The 26,200-nt window shown below is 36.3% G+C and overlaps 1 protein-coding gene across 14 annotated transcripts in view; it reads right to left on the bottom strand.

The window, feature by feature from the left end:
* Positions 1–26,200, bottom strand: part of LOC136851844 (nitric oxide-associated protein 1) — a 447,511-nt gene that overhangs the window by 182,815 nt on the left and 238,496 nt on the right. For 13 of the 14 annotated variants that reach the window (XM_067126208.1, XM_067126223.1, XM_067126177.1 and 10 more), the window contains one exon: positions 11,530–11,681. The exons of the other annotated variant lie outside the window; for it this stretch is intronic. In XM_067126208.1, the coding sequence (XP_066982309.1) occupies positions 11,530–11,681 (152 nt within the window). The remainder of the gene's footprint in view (positions 1–11,529; positions 11,682–26,200) is intronic. 14 annotated transcript variants of the gene reach the window in all.

The following is a 26,200-nucleotide window of genomic DNA, read 5'->3' as shown; positions in this document are numbered from 1 at the left end:
CATTTTTGAGTGACTGTACATATATGGCTGTACCCAAATTTCCTTCTTCCTCTCATGATGTCAATGCTAAGGTGTATTTACCAATAGCTGATACAGTTTTGTTGATATGTTGTAAACATATTATCATTGGTTCAGATTATTTTAGTAGTCGCTGTATTTCTCCTAGGTGTAATCTGGTATGTAAACCATTTACGTTTCATTATCAACTTGGATTTTTTCTAATAATTTATTCACGACATTCAATTGTTTTTCTTTATAATATACTAAGTGCTCAATGCACATGCAACCTTTTTGTGAGTGCTCAAGTCAGTGGTTTCTTTTTTTCTATATTTCATAAAATTCTTTATAATGTTTGTTAAACCACCTTTTGTTATGTTTTTGTTATTATTGCACAATTCAACGAAATATTCATTACATCCACATGTGTTTTACTGTATATTTCTTTTTTCATTTTTTTTGTTGACAGTCATACTTATCTGTGGAATGGTTCTCTTCTACCTCTTCGATATTTTGGATATCTGCTTCCGTGGGTTTAACAATTATTTGAGGAGATAAAGGTATATTCTTAACCTGTTTTTTTTTGTATTCTTTCTTCATATCCTTTGTCTTTGGTTTAACCGATGTTTCTCTAATAATAGTTGGTTTTTTAGTTTTGGGTGATGTTCTCTCCAAAGGTCTCTTTTTGTCTTTGATTTCCGGTCCATCACAACTTTCCTCTGCTACTTCTGTAGTAGTATCTTCTTGTGTTTCTATTTGCATTAATATTTCAAATGAATTTGATAAAATGTTATCCATGTCCTTTGTACCGGTTTCTTGATTCTTTACCATTTTAGTTTTTTTTCTGGAAAGCATTCATTTCTTCTTGAGATTTATTTGGCTGAATTTTGTTACTTCTATCTGTATGTGTTTTTGTTTTATTATTGGTTCTTGTTATCGAAGAATATGTAAGTTTCTTTGCAGGATCTTGAATTCCTCTCACTTTTAATTCTAATTTAGCTTCTAATTTAGCCTCTTTTATAGACATCCCTGTCCTTTCTTGTCACATTTTCAATTCAGTATTGTATAAATAATACTTGCACTCTTTCACTCTTGCATGATGGTCCTACCCACAGTTTACACACTTCGGTTCACAGCACTTCCATTGTGTGGTATGTTCGGCATTTCCACAATAAGTGCATACCGGTTCATTGCAACAATTTTTGTTTGTGTGCCCATACTTACTACTGCAATTTTGACACTAGTGGCTTTGGGACATTGGGTATTAACTCTCTGCTTTGGCCTAAAATTTTATTTTTTATGGTAGATCTTCACCTCAAATTTTATTTTTTCACTTTTTAATATTTCTTTAATTTTTTTATTATCTATATTTTTCAATGACAAATAGTCTAATAGCATTTTCTTTTGTTTACTTGACTTTCTGTTGTGGCTTTTATAATATTATCTATATTTTTCAATGACAAATTTTCTGACTTTCTGTTGTGGCTTCTATAAGCCATTTGTCTGTCTGAATGGCATTTCTGCCTTTGGATGCCTATTTAAGAAATAATTTTCCAATTTTAAAGATGAAATATTTTGGTCAGCTTCCATGGTTAGAAATCTTGACCAACTTCCAGTTCAAAAGAGGGAATCAAAGTGAGTCAAGGTTGGGTCATAACAGTACTTAGGTTTTTGATTGATTGATGATTGATTATGAAATTTGGTCTTGAAGACCAAGTGCCGGAACCCATCAGGATTAATCGGCGCCATAATGAAGATGAAATATATAAATTAATGATATGACTGATATTGAATAGGTGAGTGATGACACACTAGTAAAATTCAGTGTTAAAATATGAACGTAAAAATAAAGAATGATATTGGATAGAACCAGCAAAAAAAGTATATATTAAACTTTTATTTTCAAAATATATACTTAGTATAAGAATAATTATGACTAAAATCTTTATAAAATATACCGAAATCATGTCTTATCAAAATAACCAGGTTCTTTCAGATAACTCATAAGGTTATCTACCTCAATGTCATCATTTAAAATTTCTAAAATAGTCTTCCCAGTTAGTAAGTACTTTGCCCTATGGCGATTGAATTCAGGACAGTGCACCAGCATGTGCTCAACGGATAACTGACCACCACAGTGAGCACAAATTGGGCACTGGCTCCCTCTAAAATATAGCTATGGGTGAAGCGGGTATGGCCAATCCTAAGCCGTGTTAGGATGATCTCAAATCTTCTGTTACGATTGAAACCCGAACTCCAAAAATCGATAAATTTTTTTACTTTTCTGTACTTCCTATTTGTGGATAAAATGGGGGAGTCCATCTCTGCTGCCATTTTGTACGAATGTATCGTCTGACAACTGGACGCATATCCAAATGTGGCACCTTATTAGTTAAGAAATCACATCTTGCAGCATCCTTTGCTTTACTATCAGCCAGTTCATTCCCTTCTAGACCAGTGAGAGCAGGAATCCAACAAAGATAAAAAAAAAGCCATTCCTGAGCCTTTTGAATTAAGGGATGGGTAGGGTTAAACTTCTTTAGGGCTTCTAAAACACTCCTTGAGCCACTATATATTTCTTATCAGATGCACAATTTAAAGCATCAACTATGGCTGTTGCTTCAGCAGTGAATATGGATGAGGAGTCTGACAACTTTTTTATATATGATTCCCCCCTCACACACTACTGCACATCCTACTCCATCTTCTGATTTTGATTCGTCAGTATAGATTTTCCTGTCATTTATATGCCTCTCACCGTGCTCCAAAATCTTGTTTCTGACTTCTTCTTCTGGACAATCTTTCTTCTTTGTCTCTTTAACGCAGACATCTATCGCTGGAATAAACCACGGAGGAATAGCAGGATGTTTCACTTGTAGGATCTTCTGCGTTTTTATACTTTCATCCTCCAGTTCACCCAGCTGTCTGATTTGAAATGGTATTGAAGATCTAGATCCAAAAACACTTGATTCACACTGTTTTAAGATCTCAAAAGAAGGATTCCCCTTTGAGCTTTTAAGCCGTATAGTGTGTCTCAGACCAAGCTCATGTCTCCTTAAGTCCAGTGGTAGCTGATGGGAGTCTACATAAATACTTTCAATAGGTGAAGTTCTAAAAGCTCCAGTGCAGATCTTTAGCCCCATATTATGCACAAAGTCCAATTCCTTAAGTTTAGTCTTTCAAGCAGATGAGTATTCTTGGCAGCCATAGTCTAACTTAGATAAACATACTGCATTATAAAGCCTTAAAAACGAGTTCTTATCAGCACCCTAATTAAAATTAGATACTAGTTTTCAAATATTTAGTGATCTCTTCACTTTCACTTTTAATTGGTCAATACGATTATTCCAAGTGAGCTTTTCATCAAATACCATTCCTAAAAATTTTACTTCAATAGAGTAAGGTAAAATAATTCCATTTAAGGTAAGAGTTGGAATGGTTTCCTTAATTCGGCATCTGCAGAATCGAACAGCAATTTAATTTTAGATTCGGAAAATCGAAACCCTTGCTCATTAGCCCACTTGCTTACTTTGTCGATGGCTCTTTGCAAGGACCTGCTAGTAGATGCTGCATCATATCCTGTGCAGTACAGAGCCAAATCATCTACAAATAAAGAGCCTTTTACTGGTGATGATATCTTTTCCAATACTCCATTCATGGCAATAGCCAAGAGAATGACACTAAGGGCACTACCCTCAGGAACTCCCTCTTCATGTAAGAAAGTCGTGATACATGATTCCCAACTCTTACCTTTATATATCTTTCTGATAAAAACAAATTTATAAATCTGATAATTTTTCCTTTAATGCCCATCTTATACAACTTTTTTATAATACCATAACGCCATGTGGTGTCATATGCCTTTTCCAAATCAAAGAAAACTCCTATTGTTTGGCACTGTTTAGCAAAACCTTGTTGTATTTGGTATGAGAGCCTGAGCAAGGGATCTAAAGTAGATCTACTTTTCCAAAAGCCAAACTGGAATGAGAAAGCAATTTATTTGTTTCTAAGTGCCATATAAGCCTGGTGTTAATCATCTTTTCATCAACTTACAAACACAACTGGTGAGAGCTATCGGTCTGTAGCTGCTGGGTAAAGCAGGATCCTTGTTTGGTTCTTCATAGGGAGGATTAATAATAATTTCCAGCTCTCAGGAATAATACCAGTTTCCCAGATTTCATTTATTATATCTAAAAGAAGTTTCTTTGACTTTTCTGGGAGATGGCTCAGTACTTCATAAAGTATTTTATCTTCACCAGGGGCTGATGATTTGGTATTCTGCAAAGCACCTTTGAGTTCCTGCAGTATAAATTTTGCATTATATGGTTCAAAATTGTTTTCACTTTAACCAAGAGAAATCTGGGCATTTCTAATGTCTTGGAATTCTACAGAATGGTTCTCACTACCCAATATTCTCGAGAAATGTTCTCCTAATTTTTCTGTAGACAATCTATGGTTGGGTGATTAGGTCACCATTTATCTTCAGGGTAGGCAAAGGTTCAGGGACAAACTTGCCATTTAGTTTTTTAATTTTCTTCCAAATCATTTTGGATGGTGTTTTTCAGCTAATGCCATTAATGTCGTACATCCATGACTCTCTTTTTGTTTTTATAAAATATTTATTTTCTTTGGCCACAGCACATTGGTAAATAACTTTGGCTTGGGCAGTTCCACTCCTCTTATGCGTTTTGTAACATTTTCTAGTGATCTTTCTCATACCACTGCAGGTTTTCTTCCACCAAGGAACTGCTGGTCTAGAGGGCTTCCCTTTTGTTGTTGGAATAGAGGCAATTGCACTGTTGATGGTGGTGTCATTAAAGTAATTATATGCCTCTGAGATGGATGGAAATGATTTTACATTCTTCTCCATGAGAACAGACTCACTAAATTTCTTCCAGTTGGCTTCATCTACCTTCCATTTGGGAGGTGACTCAGAGGGCTGATTCTTAACTGTTTTTATATGAATTGGGAAGTGGTCACTCCCATTTGGATATTCATTTACTGATCATTCATAATCACTGTGAACACTAGATGAGCAAAAGCTCAGATCAACAGCCAAATAAGTATTGGAGTAGATGTTATGTTAAGTCATGGTGTAAGGACTGGATATTGAGTGACATACTGGCTGGGTGTTAACTGGTTTATTGGTAGTTCCTTACTGAGATTAAATGTACAGAATCTGCGGAGATGTTACTGATGTGTGTGGACCGCAACGTAGCATCTACATACAGACAGAGCAAAACAGAGATAAAAGATTCAGACATCTGTGTCTGTCGGCAGACAAACAGATGGCGATATTGAGACTCATAATAAACGTACAGTGTTAAAACATACATCAATGGAAAGGCATCTGTCGTGTTCCCACCCCATATGGGGTTGTGAGCATTAAAATCACCAAGGATGAGGAAAGGAGTAGGAAGCTGATTGATCAGTAAACGAATATAATTATAAGTGAAACCCAAATCAGGAGGAAGATAGATGGAGCAAACTGTAATTTGCTTGTCTAAAATGAATGTTACTGCTACAGCTTGGAGATGACTTTTAATTGATAGCAAGGAGTGTTGCAACAACTTATGAGCAATAATTGCTGCACCTCCCTTAGCTCTATCTCCAATTGATGGTGGAGAATTATATATGCTGTAATTTAACCCAGGATTATATTGTGTGCTTCCAAGCTTAGTTTCCTGGAGACACACTATACCTGGGCTATAGTCATGAAGCAGTACCTTCAGCTCTTCACTTCAAGCCCTAGGACCTCTACAATTCCATTGTAGTATTGACGTCAAAACTATTTTTTGGGCTTGGTGGAAGGCCCTTTGAATGGAGCCTTCTCATTTACTCTCTTTTGTTTACGAGTATTATCAAGAGATGATTTGGAGAGGACTGGTCTTCACAGGTTTGGTTTATTATCTATTGATTTACTTGTGTTATTTCGTTTCCCTTTCTTGTCAGTTCGTTTAAATTCAGGCTGGGGTTCTTGCATCGAGCCTAGTACTTCGTATGTTTAATTGGAGGAGAGGATGAGGGGGAAAGTCTCTTTTGGTGCTTTTGCTCCTCAATCTCCATTAAATCAGGCAGAGACTCTGCCGGAGACAATTCCAAGGTGGTTGGGGTAGTTGCCATCTTATCCTCCTTGGAGGCTCGTGCTCTAGCCTCAACAGGCTGAGCACCTGACCCACAAGGCTGGGCCACTACCACAACGGTTGGTGCACCTGCTACATTAGAGGGTGCTGCCACTGCACCCCTAGTGGTAGATAGGGCTTGTGGCTTAAGAATTTCAGCATAGCTCCTAGGTTGTTGACCTAATTATCTTTTTGCAAAACCAATATTTATATGCTCTGCACTGCCTTTATTTAGTGCTGACAGTTCAAATTTGTAAATTTCACAATATTTGTTATTGGATTTATGTTCCAGTTGACAATTAACACATTTTGCTTTTCTATTACATTCATCATCATGATGGACACCAGAGCAGTTTATACAAATTTTATCCTTTTTGCAGTTTTTTGATGGGTGGCCAAACTTAAAGCAATGTTAGCACTGTGTTGGTCATTGCTGGAAAGGACGTACTGTACTCGTACCCTTTCATTTTCAAATATGATGTGAGAAGGTACTTCAGAGTCTACAAAGGTTCAAATGATCACGTTGGCAATAGCTGCTTTTTTCACTTTTCAAACTGAAGTGGGACTCATTTCTAGAATTTCTTCTTCTGTCATGTCATAAAGGTCTTTATCAAATAGCACACTCTCCCATAACTAAAGCTTAAGTGGGGCTTGATCTTCATAATCATTTCATAATTTTTTATGTCCAACAAGGTCAGTATATATGCTTGGGTTGTGGATTTGGCATAAATAAGAGTGGTGTTCTTCCCAAAACGAGAAATATCACCACTCTTTTTTCCTCCCACCTTTTTATGAAGAAACCTGCAAAATTCATAGAAGTCATAATTTTCCCTCCTTGGCTGAAGCTATCACCCAAATAGGAGGTTTAGGAGTCCTTATTTCTGCATTCTGGTTTCTCTCTGGTTTATCCTGAGCCCATTTAGATGGCACATAAACGTCCATGTCTTTGGGAACTTTGTCTGTTAAGGCTCCCCGTACTGTAGCTTGACCTATTTGTATGGCAATTATCATACTACTAGCCTTTAGAGCTTCATCATGGCTACTAAAGGTAACCCACGCTTCCCATTTACATTCAATATCAATAAAATTCATCCTGATTTCTACAACAGTTCCAAATGATTTCAGAGCTGTCGAGATCATTTCATAATCACAACAGACTGGCAAGTCTTCGATATGGAGCATTCTCAAATTTTTCACACAACCTGGCTGTGTTGAGGATTTAATTTTGGATGAAGATTTCTTAAGAGACTTCCGTGTCCTTGTTTGAAGTCGTCATCACTGAAGCATGGCTAGAGGGTCCAGGGAAAGGAAAGTCAGTAGGGGGATCAGGATATTTGTTATTGCTGCTTTTTGTCAATTTATTTTTCGAGAAATCAGCAACATTTGGAGAAATTTCAATCTCCAAGGTGGGTGCAGAGGTCATCATCTGTGCCAGAACAGCACCATCAGAGGGTCCAGGAGTACTTGAATCCTTATAAATGCTAGACATAAAGATTTGGGAGGGGTAAAAAAATAATAATAAACCTGAAAACCTTAAAAAGATATCATCAGCCCTTCATGGGGATTCTTCTTCCACAAATGGCACAAGTGAGAAATGACTCCTAAATGTCTGTGTCCCTACCCTACCCCACAGGGGATGGCACACCAAGATTAGAGTGGCCCAAGTGTAAGCCAAACCTGCTTGCTTGAACCAAAGGTATTATGAGAATAATATCATTCCCACTCTAATCATGTTATGGGCAAACCGGATAGAATGCCAGGAGTCTATCCCCAGAACCGGACCCCCAGGAATCTGTGGTCCAGCCCTAAAGAATAGTTCCGCCTGATATCTCTCTGGTCTGAACATTATCAGGCAGTTGATGGTCCTACCAAACTTCCCACTATTTAGCTTTGGATATAAACCCATTCCCAGCCCTGATATCTTTTCCTGTTTATCAGGTCCAATAAATTTTAGCAAAAGTGGAAAATTCAAAAAACATTAATTCAAAGAAATATATAATGGTCTATGGGACTCTTGGACTCAAACTCAGGAACAGATTCCTGGGGTTCAAGAGCCCCTTCATCATGTCAAGGTGGTCCCAAATCGAGGGGGACTTAGGTTTTTGGGTTTAGTAAATGGTATTAACATTTTAATACCACTTTGACTTTTGTAACTTGAACTTTCCTTAGAACAGTTCATATCCATGCCAGAAGTCATAGGGAGGTTTGATGTGTTTGCCATATAGCAAAAAATATAAATTTCATCCGGATGAGGTCCCTCTCACTTGGGAGGCCCAATTGGGGGAGGACCAATACTGTTACCCACGGTGGTAACTGCCCTGGGATCCTCACCTGGATATACACCATACCCACAGTGCCTTAAGGGTCATCAGTCCATCGAGATCAGACCCAGCACTGAAGGAATGGCTTGACATCAAAATTTCCCCTCGCTCAACCATGTCAGGTACTCTAATTTTACGAGTGGAGTGGCATGCCATCCAACTCCACCCTCCATCAAATTCAAAGAGTAGTGAGTTCCGTAATCCAATACCATGCCAAGGTTGTCAACGAAAGAGGAAGAAGGGAAGGGGAAAATTAATAGGAGGAGGATTAAAAGAGTTACAGGTCCCAATGTTTGGTTGAATCCACGTCAGAGAGAGTAGGTGTGAAAGAGCATACTCTCCCTGCAATGGATCCCTAAGCAGCCCCACATCTTCAAGGGGTTGAGATCAAGGGGGAAGGAACTCCCTGACCTGCAGATCACAGTTTACACATCATCCAAAACACCACAAGCAAAATGGGACCTGGGCAACCTGACAGACGGTCTTGCTTTTAGGAGCACAAGTGAAGTAGAGCTCAATCAACAGGACCACAGCCATGTTTAGAGCTGATGTGGCCTCCCCAATTATCATGCTAACAAATAACCAAAATAATCCCTCAAAAGCACTGCTCCAGCTCAGTCTGAAAGGGTTCTGGAGGGCTGGAGCCATCCATACCCATAAGGTCCCCAAGGGACATTAACCATATCTTCTCCCCAAGATCTTCTGATCCCTTGTACAGAACTTATAGTGGGAGAGTCCCAGTGAGACCCAAGAGAGGAAGACACGCATTTCTTCTGATCCCTTGTACAGAACTTATACTGGGAGAGTCCCAGTGAGACCCAACAGTCACTATCCAAATGAAGTTTGTTTTGGGAATCTGTTAGTAGGTGTAGGAAGTGCTCAAAGGAGACCTCTCCCCAGAGCGAGTGCCTGGTGCTTGCACGATCTGGAGACCATACATACACTGAGAGAGAAAGTTCACCCAGCTGTTCCTTAGAGAGAGAGAGAGAGAGAGAGAGAGAGAGAGAGAGAGAGAGATCCCAGACTTCATTGCCTGTGCACACATGGTCCAAAGACCTTGCCCACATCAAACATATGGATTGCACATAATCCCCCCATGTATCTCCTTAGAGGTACAAGGGGAGAAACTGTCTTGATAAACCATGTGCACTTGGTTCTGAGATCTTGCACAAGTGGAATGCAAAGGTGACCCCAAAGGATGATGGTTGGACAAGTGTATCAGTCCTCTTGTGTGAGTGGGTAGATACAGAGTGGCTTGTACCCACCCTGCCAGATGCTGGATGATCACCTGCAGGCAACAGAGCCCTGCTTCCCTCTGATAAGGAAAAGTGCTTATGTGAAGCATGTAAGGACTCCTTGGGAGATGCCTTAGATTTCCTCCTCTTCTTTCTCAACAGAGGAAAAGAGAAGTCAAGGATAAGGAGGAGGAGAACGATGAGGATAAGGAAGAGTGCTGAAGAGGCTTCTTCCCCTTCCTCTCTCTCAAATCTTGTTGGTCTTGAGATACCAAAGAGGAGGTCAAGGCAGGACCCAAAATCATCAACATCAAAGCAGCTATTGGGGATCCACCACTGGAAGGACTACCATTACAGGATGATCCTCTTCCTTAACAGGAACCAAGAAGAAGCAACAGACACAGCAGAAGGAGCATTAAGCAGGCAAAAGTGAGAGCTCCTTCTTCTCAGTAGCCAGGCTGTTTAGGAAGGGATGTTTAGTGTAGGACATATCTTTCAAAGGTAATCTGACAAAAAGACCTTCCTCTTACCTGGGACATCAAATCATTTAAGGAAGAGGACGAGGCTGGTGGTGGGGACGAAGCCTGACCAAGGGGCACCAGACCCAATGCCAGCATAATCCTCCAAAGAGAGCAGGTGGCAAAACTTCATCACTTGAGCACTAACCCCTGCTGGGTGAACTACCCTCCATAGATTGCTAGATAGATATGGATGAGGGGGAGAGGAAGTAATCAGAAGGATTTGGAGGAGCCATGGGGGAGGGGGTTATATGTCCTTCCTTCTCTTCCCACTAAACTTCTCCAATTTAGAAGCCCAGCCAACATACTCCCTGCAATGGAAAAACAGGTGCACACCTTCCCCCGTACAAAAAAAACAGTGCCCCTCATGATCAACCATTACAGGAGACAAGAAACACCCACAAAGATGCTAATGTTCCTCGCAACAGCAATGCTCATGTTTTTCAAAAGGAAAATGCAAGTCTGGTAAACACAGTTATGCAGTAATGGATAGCAATTTAAATATTCATCCACTCTTCATTCCTTTACTCACACTCCATAACCACCAATTAACAACCTTGTTACCAAGTTCCACAACCACTCCAGCTCCTATCTAAAAGGTGCTGGTTTGCAATAACTTTTCAAAAGAATTAACTATGGAACATTATCCATAAACTTTCAATCAGTTTTTTCATTAAAACTCCTCATGGGTGTGGCAGGCCATGTCATTCCTGTCCCTGGGGAGAATCTGCTTTCAGAGGAGGAGAAGGGAGTTCCCCTTCAGGAAAATCACTCTTATTAATTATCATACCTCTTACTTCCTTCCGTCCTTCCCTTCTTGGCATTTCCTAGGATTATTACCTGTTATGCCTTATGGAATGGAGGGAATTTATATGGCTTTTAGTCAGCCATTCAGTTTGTACAAATATTTTAAAAATACACTCCTTTATTACTAGGTCAGGCTTACAATTTATGTAGGCCTGGAATTATCAGGTCGGGTCCTTCCTGCTTAAGTAGGACTTAGACTAGGTAAAAGAAGTCACGAATTTGGGCAGACACACAAACACTATGTAAAGTAATGCATTTGATAATAAATTTTGTTTTTAAATTAATATTTCATTACTATGCATTTAAATATCTTACAAAGTTTATTCCAAATTGCAGTGGCAAAATGACAATGCAATATCAAGGGATACATAAAGTTCTTTTGTAATCTCACCTAAACCTTTACGCATATTAGCAAATCAATTGCAACTGTTTGTTGCATATTTATTTAGAGAGAGAGAGAGAGAGAGAGAGAGAGAGAGAGAGAGAGAGAGAGAGAGAGAGAGAGAGAGAGAGAGAGAGAGAGACATACCTTTAACATATTCAAAGTAGTTCCAGGCCACGGAGAAGTAGTTGCTCGATGGATGAGGAAGGATGCTTTTGTTTTGCACATATCTGACCCCAAAAGTGCATTGAATAAAGTCGACTTACCACTATTGGTACAGCCAACTAAGTAAATGTCACCTAGGGAAAAAGCAAAATAATAGTAGGTTTCAGTATAAATACTCTGACTCACTGGTCTTGTTAAACACCTTATAGCCTATTCCACTCCATCTGTCCACTCACCTATGTAGGTTTTAGGTAGATGTGGCAATATGCATAGTTAGATCATGATTGGCTGAAATCAATGTTTCCGATGTTGTAGCCTTACTTTGATAAAGAAGCAAAATATTTATTCAGTAATATATAAGAATGCCTATATATCCAGGAACCCTCACAACTTCTTTAGAGATCATAAGCATGCCAATTTATATTGATAAAATATAACCATACAATTACAAGAAACATGAGCCTGATCAAATATACTCTATGCAGATCAAACACAAACAAACAACGGCCTTTCAGAAAAAAAAGTATATCTTAGTTTAACCAGACCACTGAGCTGATTAACAGCTCTCCTAGGGCTGGCCCAAAGGTTTAGATTTATTTTTACGTGGCTAAGAACTAATTGGTTACCTAGCAACGGGACCTCCAGCTTATTGTGGAATTCGAACCACATTACAGCAAGAAATGAATTTCTATCACCAGAAACAAATTCCTCTTGTTCTTCACTGGCCGGTCGGAGATTCGAACTCGCGACCAACAGAGTGGTAGCTGAGAACGGAAGCCGCTCACCCAGTGAGGAACTATGGCCTTTCAGAAATCGTGTTTTATCTCGTTGTAGGTAAATCACAAGACACGAGGCTATGTGAGTGCAAATAAGATGTATTTTAATAACTTCTTGCATTCAAATTACATGAGCAGGTAATATCTGAAATAGCATGAAATATTGTTGTCTATGAGGCTTTCTGGGTTAGGTGAAAGAAGCAGCCACTGCCACATGGGCTGCAAGGTGGGCAATTTCAGTGAATACATGGCAATGGTACTGCAGTTTTCATTTTAGAATATTTTGCACATTTACAGGGATATTTTGGCAAATAAATTATCAAGCAAAAGTCTGAAATCTCCTTGAGGTCCCTCATCCTTTGAGTGTTGTGACATATACTGTATGGCATAAAAGGCTAGCTTATACATATTCTTTTTTTTTTTAATGCAAGGCATTGGAATGACACTTTGATAGAATCAATAAATAATGGTTACAATACTGAAGTCATTTTTATTGATATTAAGTGAAAGCAGGCTTAAAATAAGGCCAGTAAAATCATTATCTGGCAAATCAGTAGCACGGCCTATCATTCACTTGTTAGTGTTTCATCTTTAAAGGTTATTTTTTCAGTTCATGAATGGGGATATAATTTTGGTATCATAATAGTCATTTTTATATTCACACCATGAAACAGTACATTAAATAAAGTTTGAAAGATAAGGAAATCTTGTGATCTTCACAATTTGTGGGCATAGGTCTGCTGTACATGTAGCCTATCATTCCTTTGTGTTTCATGTGAGCAGGCTGTTTAATACATGTTTTTCTTGTGCTTGTACAGTAAGTTCCAAAAGTGAAGCTACAAATTTCAAAATTGATCGTACTTCTTTAGAAACTCTCGGGGTTGCCAGTTAGTATATTTTATTCCAATTATTGTCATCCTCTTTATCAGTGATTAACTGTAGAACCAAAGAAGGTATTTCCCCAGTGAATGGTCAATGTTAGTTCAATAATTGTTAATAAAAGAGAAAAAAAAAAAGAATTTTCCCCCCAAAAAGAGAATTTCCTCGTAGAAACATCTGCGGCTCTCAATGTGTGATATCAAGTGTTTACCATTGAGTGGCAGCAGGAACCGAGTGCATAAGCATTGGCCTAATGTGATTTGTAAATTAACTTTCTACTTTTATAGCGTCATATCAAAAGTTATTATGATTTCTTTTGATAAAGCACAAAGAAATTTAGCATCTGATTGAATGAATTATTGTGAAACGCCGTCGGCTACATTAATAGCTGTTGATTGTCCATGTGCCTCTTCATCTGCCCTTGGTCTCCATATATTAGGCTCCTGCCTTCATCATCATCGTATATATGTAATGATATATTCAATCAGTAAGCTATAAACGTCCTTTAATATCCAATTCGCTCTACCTCGGAAATAATATATTTTCATTTCATATATGTTACCGAAGGGGAATTTTTTCGTTGATACTAAGTTCATCGTCTCGTGGGCTCAAACCAGCGAAGACAAGAACTCAGGACTACAGTGGATGCATTTTAACCCTCGCAGCCAGCCCACGAGACGACGAACTTATTATCAACTAAAAAATTCCCCTTCTGTAACATATATGAAAATATATTATTTCTGAGGCAGAGCGAATTGGATATTAAAGGACGTTTGTAGCTTACTGACTGAATATGAATCACGGTGATGTGATAAAAAAAAAAAGTCATGTAATGATATATGAATAATGTAAATATAAGAGAGAGTAAAAAGAACTGAGAAGAGAACCAGAGAGAGAGAGAGAGAGAGAGAGAGAGAGAGAGAGAGAGAGAGAGAGAGAGAGAGAGAGAGAGAGAGAGAGAATAGCGAAACAGGATGTGTTATGCTTGTAGCCAAAACACAGGCATGAGTTAATCTACTGAAATCATTAAAGGAATTTTTAAACAGCTCACCTATGTGCTTACCTGTCCACTCGTGCCAGAAACAAAGACTTCCAGTGACATCATAAATCTCCTCCTTCATAGGAGGGTTTAATTCAACTAATCCACCCAAAAAGGATGTCGTTAGATACGCCCCAGCCAATTAGACTTCTACCAAGGGCTGGACAGAAGCTATTGCCCACCTATTATGGGATGGGCATTTCCTTTCAGGAAAACCTTCAAAAGAGAAGGAAGAGAAGCAGAGAACAGAGAGAAGCAGAAAGAAATAGAGCCTTAGTGAAGTGAGGTTGTAGCATCACCAGTTGTGGGTTGAGAAGAAGCAAGGCTCACACTTCGATTTGTATTCATACTACTTGACTTGTATATGTATGTATGTATGTATGTGTGTATATATATATATATATATATATATATATATATATATATATATATATATATATATATATATATATATTTGTATATGTAGTGTTATTTTTAATTAGTGTGTTAATGAAGTAAGAAAGCTGCACTGTCTTCTTAATGCCTCCTGGGATGCAAACGCTAATATAACAACAAAGCCAGAAATGATAAAGCATCTATAAATGAAAATAATAAACTTCTTTACATGGGCAACAAATAAAATAAATCATAACAAGTTGAAGGTGGTAAAGAAAAATTATAAAAAGAAATGTATAACATAAAAATGGTGCCAGCTATAATGGAATCCGAGAAGAAGTAAAAGTGCAGTGTGAACAAACGAACAATTAGCCTACACACACACACACAAGAATTTCATAACAACTCTGCTACAAACATTGACGGCCGAAACGGAACAACAGGTGACAAAGTGAATCATAAAGAATAAACAAGCAAAACTCAGGAATTTTAAAAACATTCTCCGCTGTAAACATCAACAACCGAAACATTACATACAAGTGAAATAATAATTATAAACATTACCACTAGGAAAACCCACAACTAAGAAACATTATTGAACAACGAGAAACAACGCAAGTATACCAGTGAAGTAACAACAACACAAGTATACCAGTGAAGAAAAAACAACGCAAACATTAGTGAACAACGAAAACAACGCCTTTGTGTTGGTAGCTATCGACACACACACAAAACAGATTTCTATATACAGTCTGTTAAAAAACAGATGAGTACATTTCACATGTATGACGAAACGTACATTCCTGTTAAAAATCAACATTACTGTGAATTCTAAGAAGAGGAATCTCTGAAGGTCGGCGAAGCAAGAAAAAGATGATTTTAATCATAATACGCAGGATCCGACACGTCTACAATGAACAAAAACAACACCTTTGCGTTGGTTGCGGAAAGGATAAGCGAAAAACAGTTCCAGAGCAAAAGTTCACGAACAACAGTTAAGACCGAACAAACAACCGAACTAAGTAAGTCGTGATTGGAAAATTATTTTATTCTCTCTCTCAGTGAGTGTATTTTGAAATTCTCTCTCTCAGAAGGTACAAGACTTTTATAATTATCTCTCTCAGAAGGTATATAACATTTACAATTTTCTCTCAAAAATTTTTATCTTGTTATTTTTTTTGAGGTTTGATAGATAGGAATCTTTAATAACATAACATTCTTTTGATGAAATACTTTTAATACTGTTGTGTATCTAGTTATAAATTTCCTTATGATTTTTAGAATACCACTGTAATGCAGGATTCGTTTGACGCATTTAGGAATGCAATTAGATATAGACATTACCATTTAAGACCAACAACAGTTAGACAAAGTCGAATTCCCGTGCCAAGTTCACATATATCATTAACTCAAGGAAGTACCAACACAAATAGCAATAATAATAATAATAATAATAATAATAATAATATTAACACATTTCAATTTAGAACAATGGCGCAAGCAGTGATCATTACACAAGCCACACGACTCTGTGGAAGAGCTGAAAGTTCAAATCCTGACAAAAATAGGCTAGAATCATATTCTGTGAACCAGTGGCTAGCTGACGCACACAGTCGCATATCAAAAGGGGGAATAACAAATGAAAGAGCTAAAATTAATGAAGCCTCGCTTCTCGTTAGTTCAGAAAGTGGTGATGCACACAAAACTTTGAATTCAGTTAGATTCAGCACAATAACCATATACACTGAATTTAGAAGAATTTGTATATCAATCTGGGAACCAGTGAGTCAAAGTGATGCCTTATATAATATTAATAGATTCCTTACCCAGCATTATGATGGAGAATCCATAGCAGATCTTCACACGTGTTGAAGAATCAACACACAAGGTGATAAAAGACGTAAGAAAAACAAACATCACCATAGGAAATGATGATGAAGAAGATGTTTTAGTTAGTTTAAAATATGTTTTAAATTACTTGTCATTTGGAGCGATGTATAACGCACTCAGAGAAAAATAAAAGAAAGCTTTCAAGAAAGTTAAAACTGATCCTAAAAGTGATAGCCTTACGGCTTTAATACAAATGAGGCAAGAAATCCAGAAGAAAGAGATAGATTTTTCTAAGGAATTTGTAGGGGTAACAGAAACATAAAACGAAAGGAAAGGCAGAATACCCATGATTCATATAAAAGAAATAATAAGCATAATGATAATTCCAGACAAGTAGGGAATAGACAAATTTCCTTTCAAAGGAAATATGCACAAAATACGAGTACTAGGAAAAAATGGAATTCAAACCAGGAAGGAAGACAGAATCAATCGAGGAATAGACCATTCTTCGGTCCACCCATGAGATATCATAATGGTCAATATTCAAACACAAATAATTCAAAACCAGAGAATAATTCAGCTCAAGGAACTAGATAAAAAATAACTTGTGAAAAGTGCGGGTATACCAATCATTCCACTAATAAATGCAGAAAGCCTACAATCTGTGCAGTTTGCAAAAAGATTGGGCATTTAACTAAAATCTGTTTGTTCAATAATATGGAAGCCAATAGAGAGGTCATAGAGATAAGTAACAGTCGCCCAAGTATAAATAAATCTTCCAGTCAGTGACAATTAACCCCTTTACTGAGAGAAGAAAGTAAATCCCTTCAAGGTGGTGAAAGAGAAGAAAGAGAAACAGTTTCAATGGGAAATGAAAGTTTAACTGCATTTTCCTATTTACCTGGCAAAGAAGTAATATTTTCCATGAAAGAGGAAGATATAGACAGAAAGGATCTGCCTACTGTAAAGATTCCAATAAATGGAAAGACATGTACTGTACTCATTGATTCAGGTAGTACTATAAATATAATTGATAAAATAACTTTAACCAGATATTTAAGCATTGCAGAAACTCAGATTCAGGGTCAAAGTAGAGTAATAAAAGGAATAGCAGGGAAACAGATTAAAAGCCTGGGGAATGTGAACTTAGAAATAAATATTTTGTCACATAAATTTATTGATTGTTTTCTACTTTTAGAAGACAGATTTTTCCCACACAAGTATTGTTCTCATTTAATTTAATGAGGAGATGTGGAATAATATTAGATAGTAGTGAAGGAAAGATTAGCCTGAAATGGGATAATCAGAAGAGCGTATGTTTTACACTTGAAAAAGAAAAATTTTACACTTGAAAAAGAAAAAATTTCACCCAAATCTGATCAATCTGTCATAAGAAAATCCTTACTTGACAATTTCGAAAAGCCTTCAGACAGACATAGAGGAAAGGCAGATAAGTAACCAGAACAAGCAAGATAAAATAAAAACAGATAGAAAAGAGGGATTCCCACAATTGCATAATACAGAATTGTTGAGATGTGAACATACAAATGATATATACTCTGATATAAATAATTACTCAAATATAAATACAGTAATTGTGATGACCAAAACACTGAATCTAACGAAAATCAAGGCACCTATACGTATAATTATAGCAATGTAGTAACGAGTTGTGAAAGTGATGGGAAAATACTAAATGAAGTGTTGCTCTTAGATAAAATAAATAAATCAGATATAAATAGTATAATAGAAGAAACCACTGGAGATGCAGAACTTTGCTATTTTTCGGACATAGAAGAAGAAATATGTTGTGTTAGCACAGCTGATGATAATAAAGTACAATTTATACTCAACAGCGCAGTAACTTTGTATCCAAAATGTTTAACAAAAATATATTTGAGATCAAAAGAGGATGTAAAGGATAAGGATATTCTATTATTGAATGAAGAATTGCCAGATTTTGTCAGAATGGATAATTCTCTCGTCCACATGATTAGCGATAACTGCGAAGTTTATGTCCAAAACTATTCAGATAACAGACTAACAGTATACTGTACGCAGGTATTGTCTTTTGCATAGGAATTCCTACTAACAATCCTTTACTAACAGTAGAAGAAAAAGAATTTTTCTCTATAAATGGCCAAAACTCTCAAATAAATCCAGAAGTAAATAAAACAGATTTTCCAGAATATAGACACAGGTTAATTCAGGTGTCAGAGAAATACAGAAATGTAATAGCTATAGAAGGAAATAAACTAAGAAGAACAAATGTTCTACAACATCGAATTTTGACAGATGATGGAGACAAGCCATCTTTCATTCCTAATTACAGATTACCAATAAGCCAGAGACCCATAGTTGATAATCTGATAGAGGAAATGAAAAGAGATGGAGTAGTAATTCCTTCTAAATCTCCATATAATTCCCCATTGTTACTTGTTCCAAAGAAGGATGGTAGTTGGAGACTTGTAATAGATTACAGGAAGTCAAATTCCAACACAGCTCCAGACAGAATGCCGATGCCAGTAATTCAAGATATGTTAGCTCAATTAGGAGGGGCCAAAATATTTTCATCCTTAGATTTGCTTAGTGGATATTGGCAAGTACCTCTAGATGAAGAATCGAAACAATTCACAGCTTCCAGTACACATAAAGAACATTTACAGTTTGAAGTAATGCCATTTGGACTCACATCAGCCCCATTAACATTTGTCAGATTAATGTTACAAATTCTAGGAGATATAGAAAATGTTGCAGTATACTTGGACGATGTAATCATGTTTTGCAAAGACTTAGAAAGTCACCTCAGAACATTAGAAGTGGTCCTAGAGAGATTAAGAACTGAAGGACTGAAAATAAAATTAAATAAATGTCAATTCCGCATGAAATCCTTAGAATACTTGGGTTACGTAATTAGTGAAGATGGACTGCACACGCAGGCAGGTAAAATAAAAGGCAATAATTGACTACCCAGCTCCCACTAATTTGAAAGCATTAAGAAGGTTCCTAGGTATGGTAAGTTATTATACACCTTTTATTACAGGGTTTTGCTACTATAGCCAAACCTTTGACAGAATTAACCAAGAAGGATATTAATTATGAATGGAAGGATGAAGAAGAAACAGCATTTCAAACACTAAAGAGTAAAATGACCAGGAACCCTGTTTTAGTCTGCCCAGATTTTTCCAAGGACTTTTACTTAGCTTGTTATGCCTCAAGTACAGGGCTAGGAGCTGTATTGTCACAAAAGGCAAAAACTAGAATGAGAGCAGTATATTATGTTAGTGGAGTTTTAAATCCAGCAGAAAGAAACTATAGGACCACAGAAAGAGAGTGTTTAGCTTTATATTGGGGTCGAAAGAAATTTAGACATACTTTTAGGTCATAAGGTTAATTTGCTTACTGATCACAAACCCATTTGTGACTAATTTAAAAAGAGAGCCTTTACCAATAACATGCACTTCAATAGATGGTTCATTAGTGTATTAGAATTTGCCCCAGAATTCAGATATATTCCAGGGAAATTCAACACCTTGGCAGATGCATTATCCAGATCACAAGAAGAAACAGAAAAATGTATTACCACTAACACCTTTTGTTTTAGCCGTCAAGTAGTAGATTTAGATCTAGAAAGAGTAAAAATACAACAAGAAAATGATGCAGAAATCAAACATATAGTAAGACATTTATAAAACCTGATTTTTAATTAATAATTGGATTGTTGCATAAAAGGCCAACAGAGAAGAATGGTTGTTCTCGACTACACTTCCCAAAAACACTAATCAGGGAAGTTTTAGAACTCACACACTCATATAAGTTATCAGGACATCCAGGAATTAAAAAGACGAGTAGAATCATAACCAGAAATTATTTTTGGCCAATTTGTAGTGAAGATGCCAAAAACTCCGTATAATACTGTATAGTTTGTAATCAACACAAAGGTAATGTAAATCTTAAAGCTCCACTTGAAAAATATGGGTCAGAATTAAATCCATTTCAAGTAGTAACTATGGACTTTTTAGGTCCATTTCCAACCACTATTAGAGGAAATAGACAAATATTAGTCTTCTTAGACTATCTAACTAGATATGTAGAAATCGTACCAGTAAGAAACAGATGCAGACGCAGTAGCAGGAGCTCTTAAATCTAGAATTATCACAAGGCATTCATGTCCACAAGGTCTTCTTTCTGGTAACACTGCTGAATTTACTAGTGATCTTTTAAATATGTGAATTTTATTCTCTTTGTTTCCCTCTCTGTCCATCTATACTCTCGTTTGGTAGTTGTTATCTTCTTCCCACCCTCTTCTGGCTATACTCTTTTCCTTCACAGCTATTTCAACCTTTTGATTCTACCACCATGTTTCTTTTTCCTTTTGCTGCTTACCTCTTGTCCTCCCGCACACCTCTGCTGCTGCTGGAACCAAAATCCTTTTCATATCATCCCATATCTCTTCAGGTGATTCTGACATTCCATTTACATCTCTCTCTTTTCTGGCTCTTTCCACTTTACTTCTGAACTCTCTTGCCTTCTCCCCCTTCAGCTTTCAAGCTTTGATCCTCCTATCCTGCCTGGGGCTTTTCTTTTCCTTATTGCTTTTAACCTAAAATCTGCTACTACCATTTTATGTTGAGCTACATGGATTCATTTGGAATAACCTTACAATCCATAATGATTTTCTTGTCTTCCTTCCTAACCAAAACATAATCAATTTGTCTAATTCTCTCCACTTTTGGATGTTGCCAGATGACTTCTCCTTTTCTCAAACTGTGTATTCATGACTACCAGATTCATAGCTTCTGCTAATTCCAACAATCTATCATCTTCCTGGTTTCTTCTTCCAAAACCTCTTCCTCCAAGTATTCCTTCAAAGCCATCAGAACTCTTACCTACATGGGCATTCATGTCCCCAGATAACACTAACGGTTAACTTCTTGGAACTCTTTCTATATATTCTTCTAGTTTCCCTCTGAATTCCTCCTTCTCCTCTTCACTACACCCTTGTTGAGGGGCGTATGCCGAGATGATATGCCATACTCTCTTATCTTGCCCAAACTTTAAGCCCATGAGCCTATCACTGATACACTGGACCTCTGTGACATTCTCCTGAATCTGGATGGAGAATAACTCCTATCCCATTTCTCGTTGTGTACGTACCTATGTATGTGTGTGTGTGTGTGGTCATAGGTGTATGCATTACCATATATTAGCCCGGACTGTGAGGGGTAAGACTTTGACACAGACACTTGGAAACTAACCTTTTTGCTTTTACCTACCCAAATATCTTAGCCAAATCCCTGATTAACGTCCAACAAAGGCCAGTTCCCAATGACACAGGAGTATATGAAATCCCTTGCCTCGACTGTGACCAGTCCTACATTGGTTTTACAGGTGAGTCACTTCCCCAGAGATTAATACAACATAAATGTTCAGTAAGGTATGGCCAACAGAGCTCAGATATTTTTAACCACATAAATAATCATAATCACAGAATAACCTGGAATTTGTCACATAACATATAATTTATAACAGCAGTCGGTTCAAAAGCCAGAGGATAGAGTTAACAGTGATTAAAAAAAGAAATACAATGAACCTCTCAAAAGGAGCTTAGGACTCGGATATTATAGATAAAAACTTCCTCCAACCAGTGATTAAGAAGGTCAAGGAGAAGCTGTCAACTGGAGTGATGTAACGGCTGACCTCTGGATCTCTTGGTATAATTACTGCTTTTTGGTAACTCTTATTTCATTCATTAACTGCCTGCTGAAGGAGACAGTTGTCTCTGAAACATATAGCATTAACTTTACACTTTTTGGCAATTTTCTATCCTTTGGCTTTTGAACCGACAACTGCTGTTATAAATTATATTGACAAATTCCAGTTTATTCTGTTATATATTATGGTTATTTATGTGGTTAAAAATATCTGAGCTCTGTTGGCCATACCTTACTGAACATTTATGTTGTATTAATCTCTGGGGTTGTGACTCACCTGTAAAACCGATGTAGGACTGGTCACAGTTGAGGCAAGGGATTTCATATACTCCTGTGTCATTGGGGACTGGCTTTTGTTGGACGTTAATCAGGGATTTGGCTAAGGTATTTGGGTAGGTAAAAGCAAAAGGGTTAGTTTCCAAGTGTTTGTGTCAGTCTTACCCCTCACAGTCCGGGCTAATATATGCTAATGCATACACCTATGACCAGGCTAAATTTAAGGATGGCCAATTTAAAAAAAAACTCATCAATGGAAAGAAGATATGCATATGCTCTTGGTATAAAAAAAAAATCTAAAAAAATTTTGGTACCTTCCACAGGAATTTGTAAGCGAATATTTCACACAAATGCTAATTCTACCAAGTTATGAGAGTTTTTTCTAATATTTTTTTTTTATTTTGTCAAATCATAATTATAGCTCAGACAATATCATAACAGATAAGAACTTTAATCAGAAACAAATTCTGAGTATATTTATTGTAAAATATTTACGACGCATCCTTGGATGGGAAGTTGGGACAACACTCCCCCTTTACCACCTCAAGCAAGACTGAATCTCTCCCAGCTCACTATGACTCTCGTATGACGATCTGAATAGTTGCCAATAGCGATAAATGGCACTTGGAACATTTTTCCCACAAAATTCTTTCAACCTGCATGGCGCCAAATCTTGAACATATATGTATGTTACCCGGACTTCACCACAAAGCTATATGTACACATATATGTATGTTACCCATCCACAAGGGGTTAATCCTGTCCATGTGTGAGATTTTTATTTTATTTTTGGGCATATCTCTAGTCTTGTTCTGAGGGGAACAGTAGAAGATTATGTTTGCTTTATGGATCACTTTCTCAATTATATGGTCAGGGTACTTTAAAGATGATAGCTGCTTATGGATTAGTTCAATTTCCTTTTCTAAGAAATCCGAGGAGCAAATCCGCAAAGCTCTTAAGAATAAATTGCTGGCTACGCCAATCTTGATAGAAATGTCATGACGTGTAAAACAGTGAATGCATGAAAGTGAAACTGTTGGTTTTCTGTATATGGAAAATTTGTATTCTTTCGTGTCTCTAATTATTAAAATGTCAAGAAACGGAATTTTGTTGTCTGTTTCCCATGCAACTCTGAGTTTCATGCTGGGCAATAATGCATTTAATTATGAAAGAAAATTCGTTGAAATTGCCCTACTTATTATATCAAAATGTTAGGATGTCATCTACATATCTCATCCACAGCATGTCTTTAGGTTTTATTGCATTTATTATTATTGTTTCACAATATTCACTGTATAGATTGGCTAAAACGGGATTTAAAGGGTTGCTCATGCTGCACTCAAATTTTTGTTTATAGAATGACTCCTCAAATGAAAAGCTATACACATAATTCAACTTATTTATTTTATCTAGGGCTAGTAGGAGGTGATCTGAACAGGAGACTAACTGTTCTCTCAAAACTGTAGAATGTCCTGTACTGGTACTTTGTGAATAGGGAATCTACATCTCCTGGTCACACTAAACAGTCTGAAGATTTGTCACAAATTCAAAGAAGCACATATACCACTTCACAACATAAAACTTTTAAGCTTAAGGTCCAATGTTTGTGTGTATGTGTATGCACACACACACACACACATATATATATACACACAGTAGACCCACATTTTTTTGCCGCGGATAGATATATATATATATACACACAGTAGACTCACATTTTTTCACGAGGATAGGTTCTTGAACCCATTGCAAAAATGCAAAATCCACAGAAATGCAAAATCCCCTCTAAAAATACTTATAACCGCCAAATACCCTGTACCCCTTAAACTAAAATGCATATAACTGCCAATTTCAACAGTTCACTGTATAATTTAATGCTTCAAACAAAAATATACCTTAAATTATCATACTACAACAATTTAATATCATTTGAAACAAAAATACACCCCAAACCACCTTTCCAAAACATCCAAAGTCATCTTACATTGCCTTCCTACAACTGTTACTCTTCAGTATATACACGCCTAAAATGCTTATAACTGCCTATTTTAACAGATCATCACCCAACCTGACAGTTCAAACAAAAATATACCTCAAACTATCATCCCAAAACACTCCAATATCATTTCAAAGTCATCTTACAACATTATGTACTGCCTACAACTGTCACTCTTAAGTATCCCCTATAATTCAGACACACATTTTCTTTTGTTTAGCGTAATTTTGTGCATCGTCGCTATACTGCGCATAATGTACGTACATTTTACTGATATTTTGCTGAGCTGTAAGATGATTTTGAAATGATACTTACTGTACAGCATGTATTTAGTATAGTACTACTGTATAGAGCATATCTAAAATACAAGGGTTAGTTTAGAACAACAGGACACATCCCTACAAACAGAATGCTAGGTTTGTTATGTCATGTTAATATTTTTGTGATTAAATACAAATACATTTACGATAAAAAAATTATTTACTACAGTAAGTTTTTGGTTTACGTTGTACTCGTCCTAGTCATTTTGTGGTTAGTCCTCACAATCTCTCATAAATTTATTAAAAAATTCTTGTTCCACCATTCACTAAGTAGTATATTTTGATGTTATTTTCAGGACTAAATACATTTCTTATGATAAAATAATGATTTACTAATTTTCAAATACTATTAAGATAAACCCTTTGAGTTCAGCAAAATAAAAAAATCACAACAATGGAAGAGAGAAAACTTTGATTCACACTGTATAAAAAAAAAAAAAAAAAAATTTTCACATCAATGGAAAAAATGACTATTTACAACCCCTTGTGGGGCCTTCACACTGTATAAATAAAAAATGTTTTTCTAATAAAAAATTTATTGTACCTTTTGCTATTATTAAGTTGAAAATCAAAACAGATAAGAAATAAACCAGTAACAAATTTTTTGCATATTTGTTGAAAAATATTCCCATAAATTTACAAGGAAGATTTAGTAACTTTTTTACTTTTACATGCTTTTTATATATTTTTTTTTCTTTTGTAAAATTACATTTACAACCGACATACTATCGTAAAAGACAAAACAAAAAAACAACAGCAACCCCTTCTTCTATATTTACAAGCAAATTTACAAAAAGACTCATGAGAGAGAGAGAGATGCAGTACTTTCCCCCTTGAAGTCACAAGCATTACTGATACTGGCCTAACTCTCACGTCTGTATAAAAGTTGCCATTAGTGAATTTATAGCATATAGAAGTATCAGCACCTCCGTTTCGAATTATTATTACCATAACAGTGGTGTGTAATTCTGTTTCACACTGAGGCGCAATCCGTCCATCTCCCCAAACCTGTTTTACTTCACACTGAGGCTCAATCCATCCTTTAAGGGTTAATAATAATAATAATAATAATAATAATAATAATAATAATAATAATAATAATAATAATAATAATAATAATAATAATAATAATAATAATAATAATAATATAATAATAATAATAATACTGTAAGATTAAATATGTAATAAGATGAAATAATACATAACGTTTATCTCTCTCTTTCTCCCTTCCTATTTCAGTTCTCTCTCTCTCTCTCTCTCTCTCTCTCTAAGATGAGAGAATTTTTATGGTATGTTTACTTGTTTTGTATGATAAATAAATTATTTACCCAATAATAATTACTAATTTTCAATAATAATAATAATAATAATAATAATAATAATAATAATAATAATAATAATAATGGTGTTAAAAGTGATAGCTGCATCAGGGGCGTTCAGTTTTATCG

Source organism: Macrobrachium rosenbergii, chromosome 3 (genome assembly GCF_040412425.1).
Source record: "Macrobrachium rosenbergii isolate ZJJX-2024 chromosome 3, ASM4041242v1, whole genome shotgun sequence".
Taxonomy (NCBI): Eukaryota; Metazoa; Arthropoda; class Malacostraca; order Decapoda; family Palaemonidae; genus Macrobrachium; species Macrobrachium rosenbergii.
The sequence above is the reverse complement of the archived record's forward strand: the minus strand, read 5'-3'. Positions and strand labels throughout refer to the sequence as shown.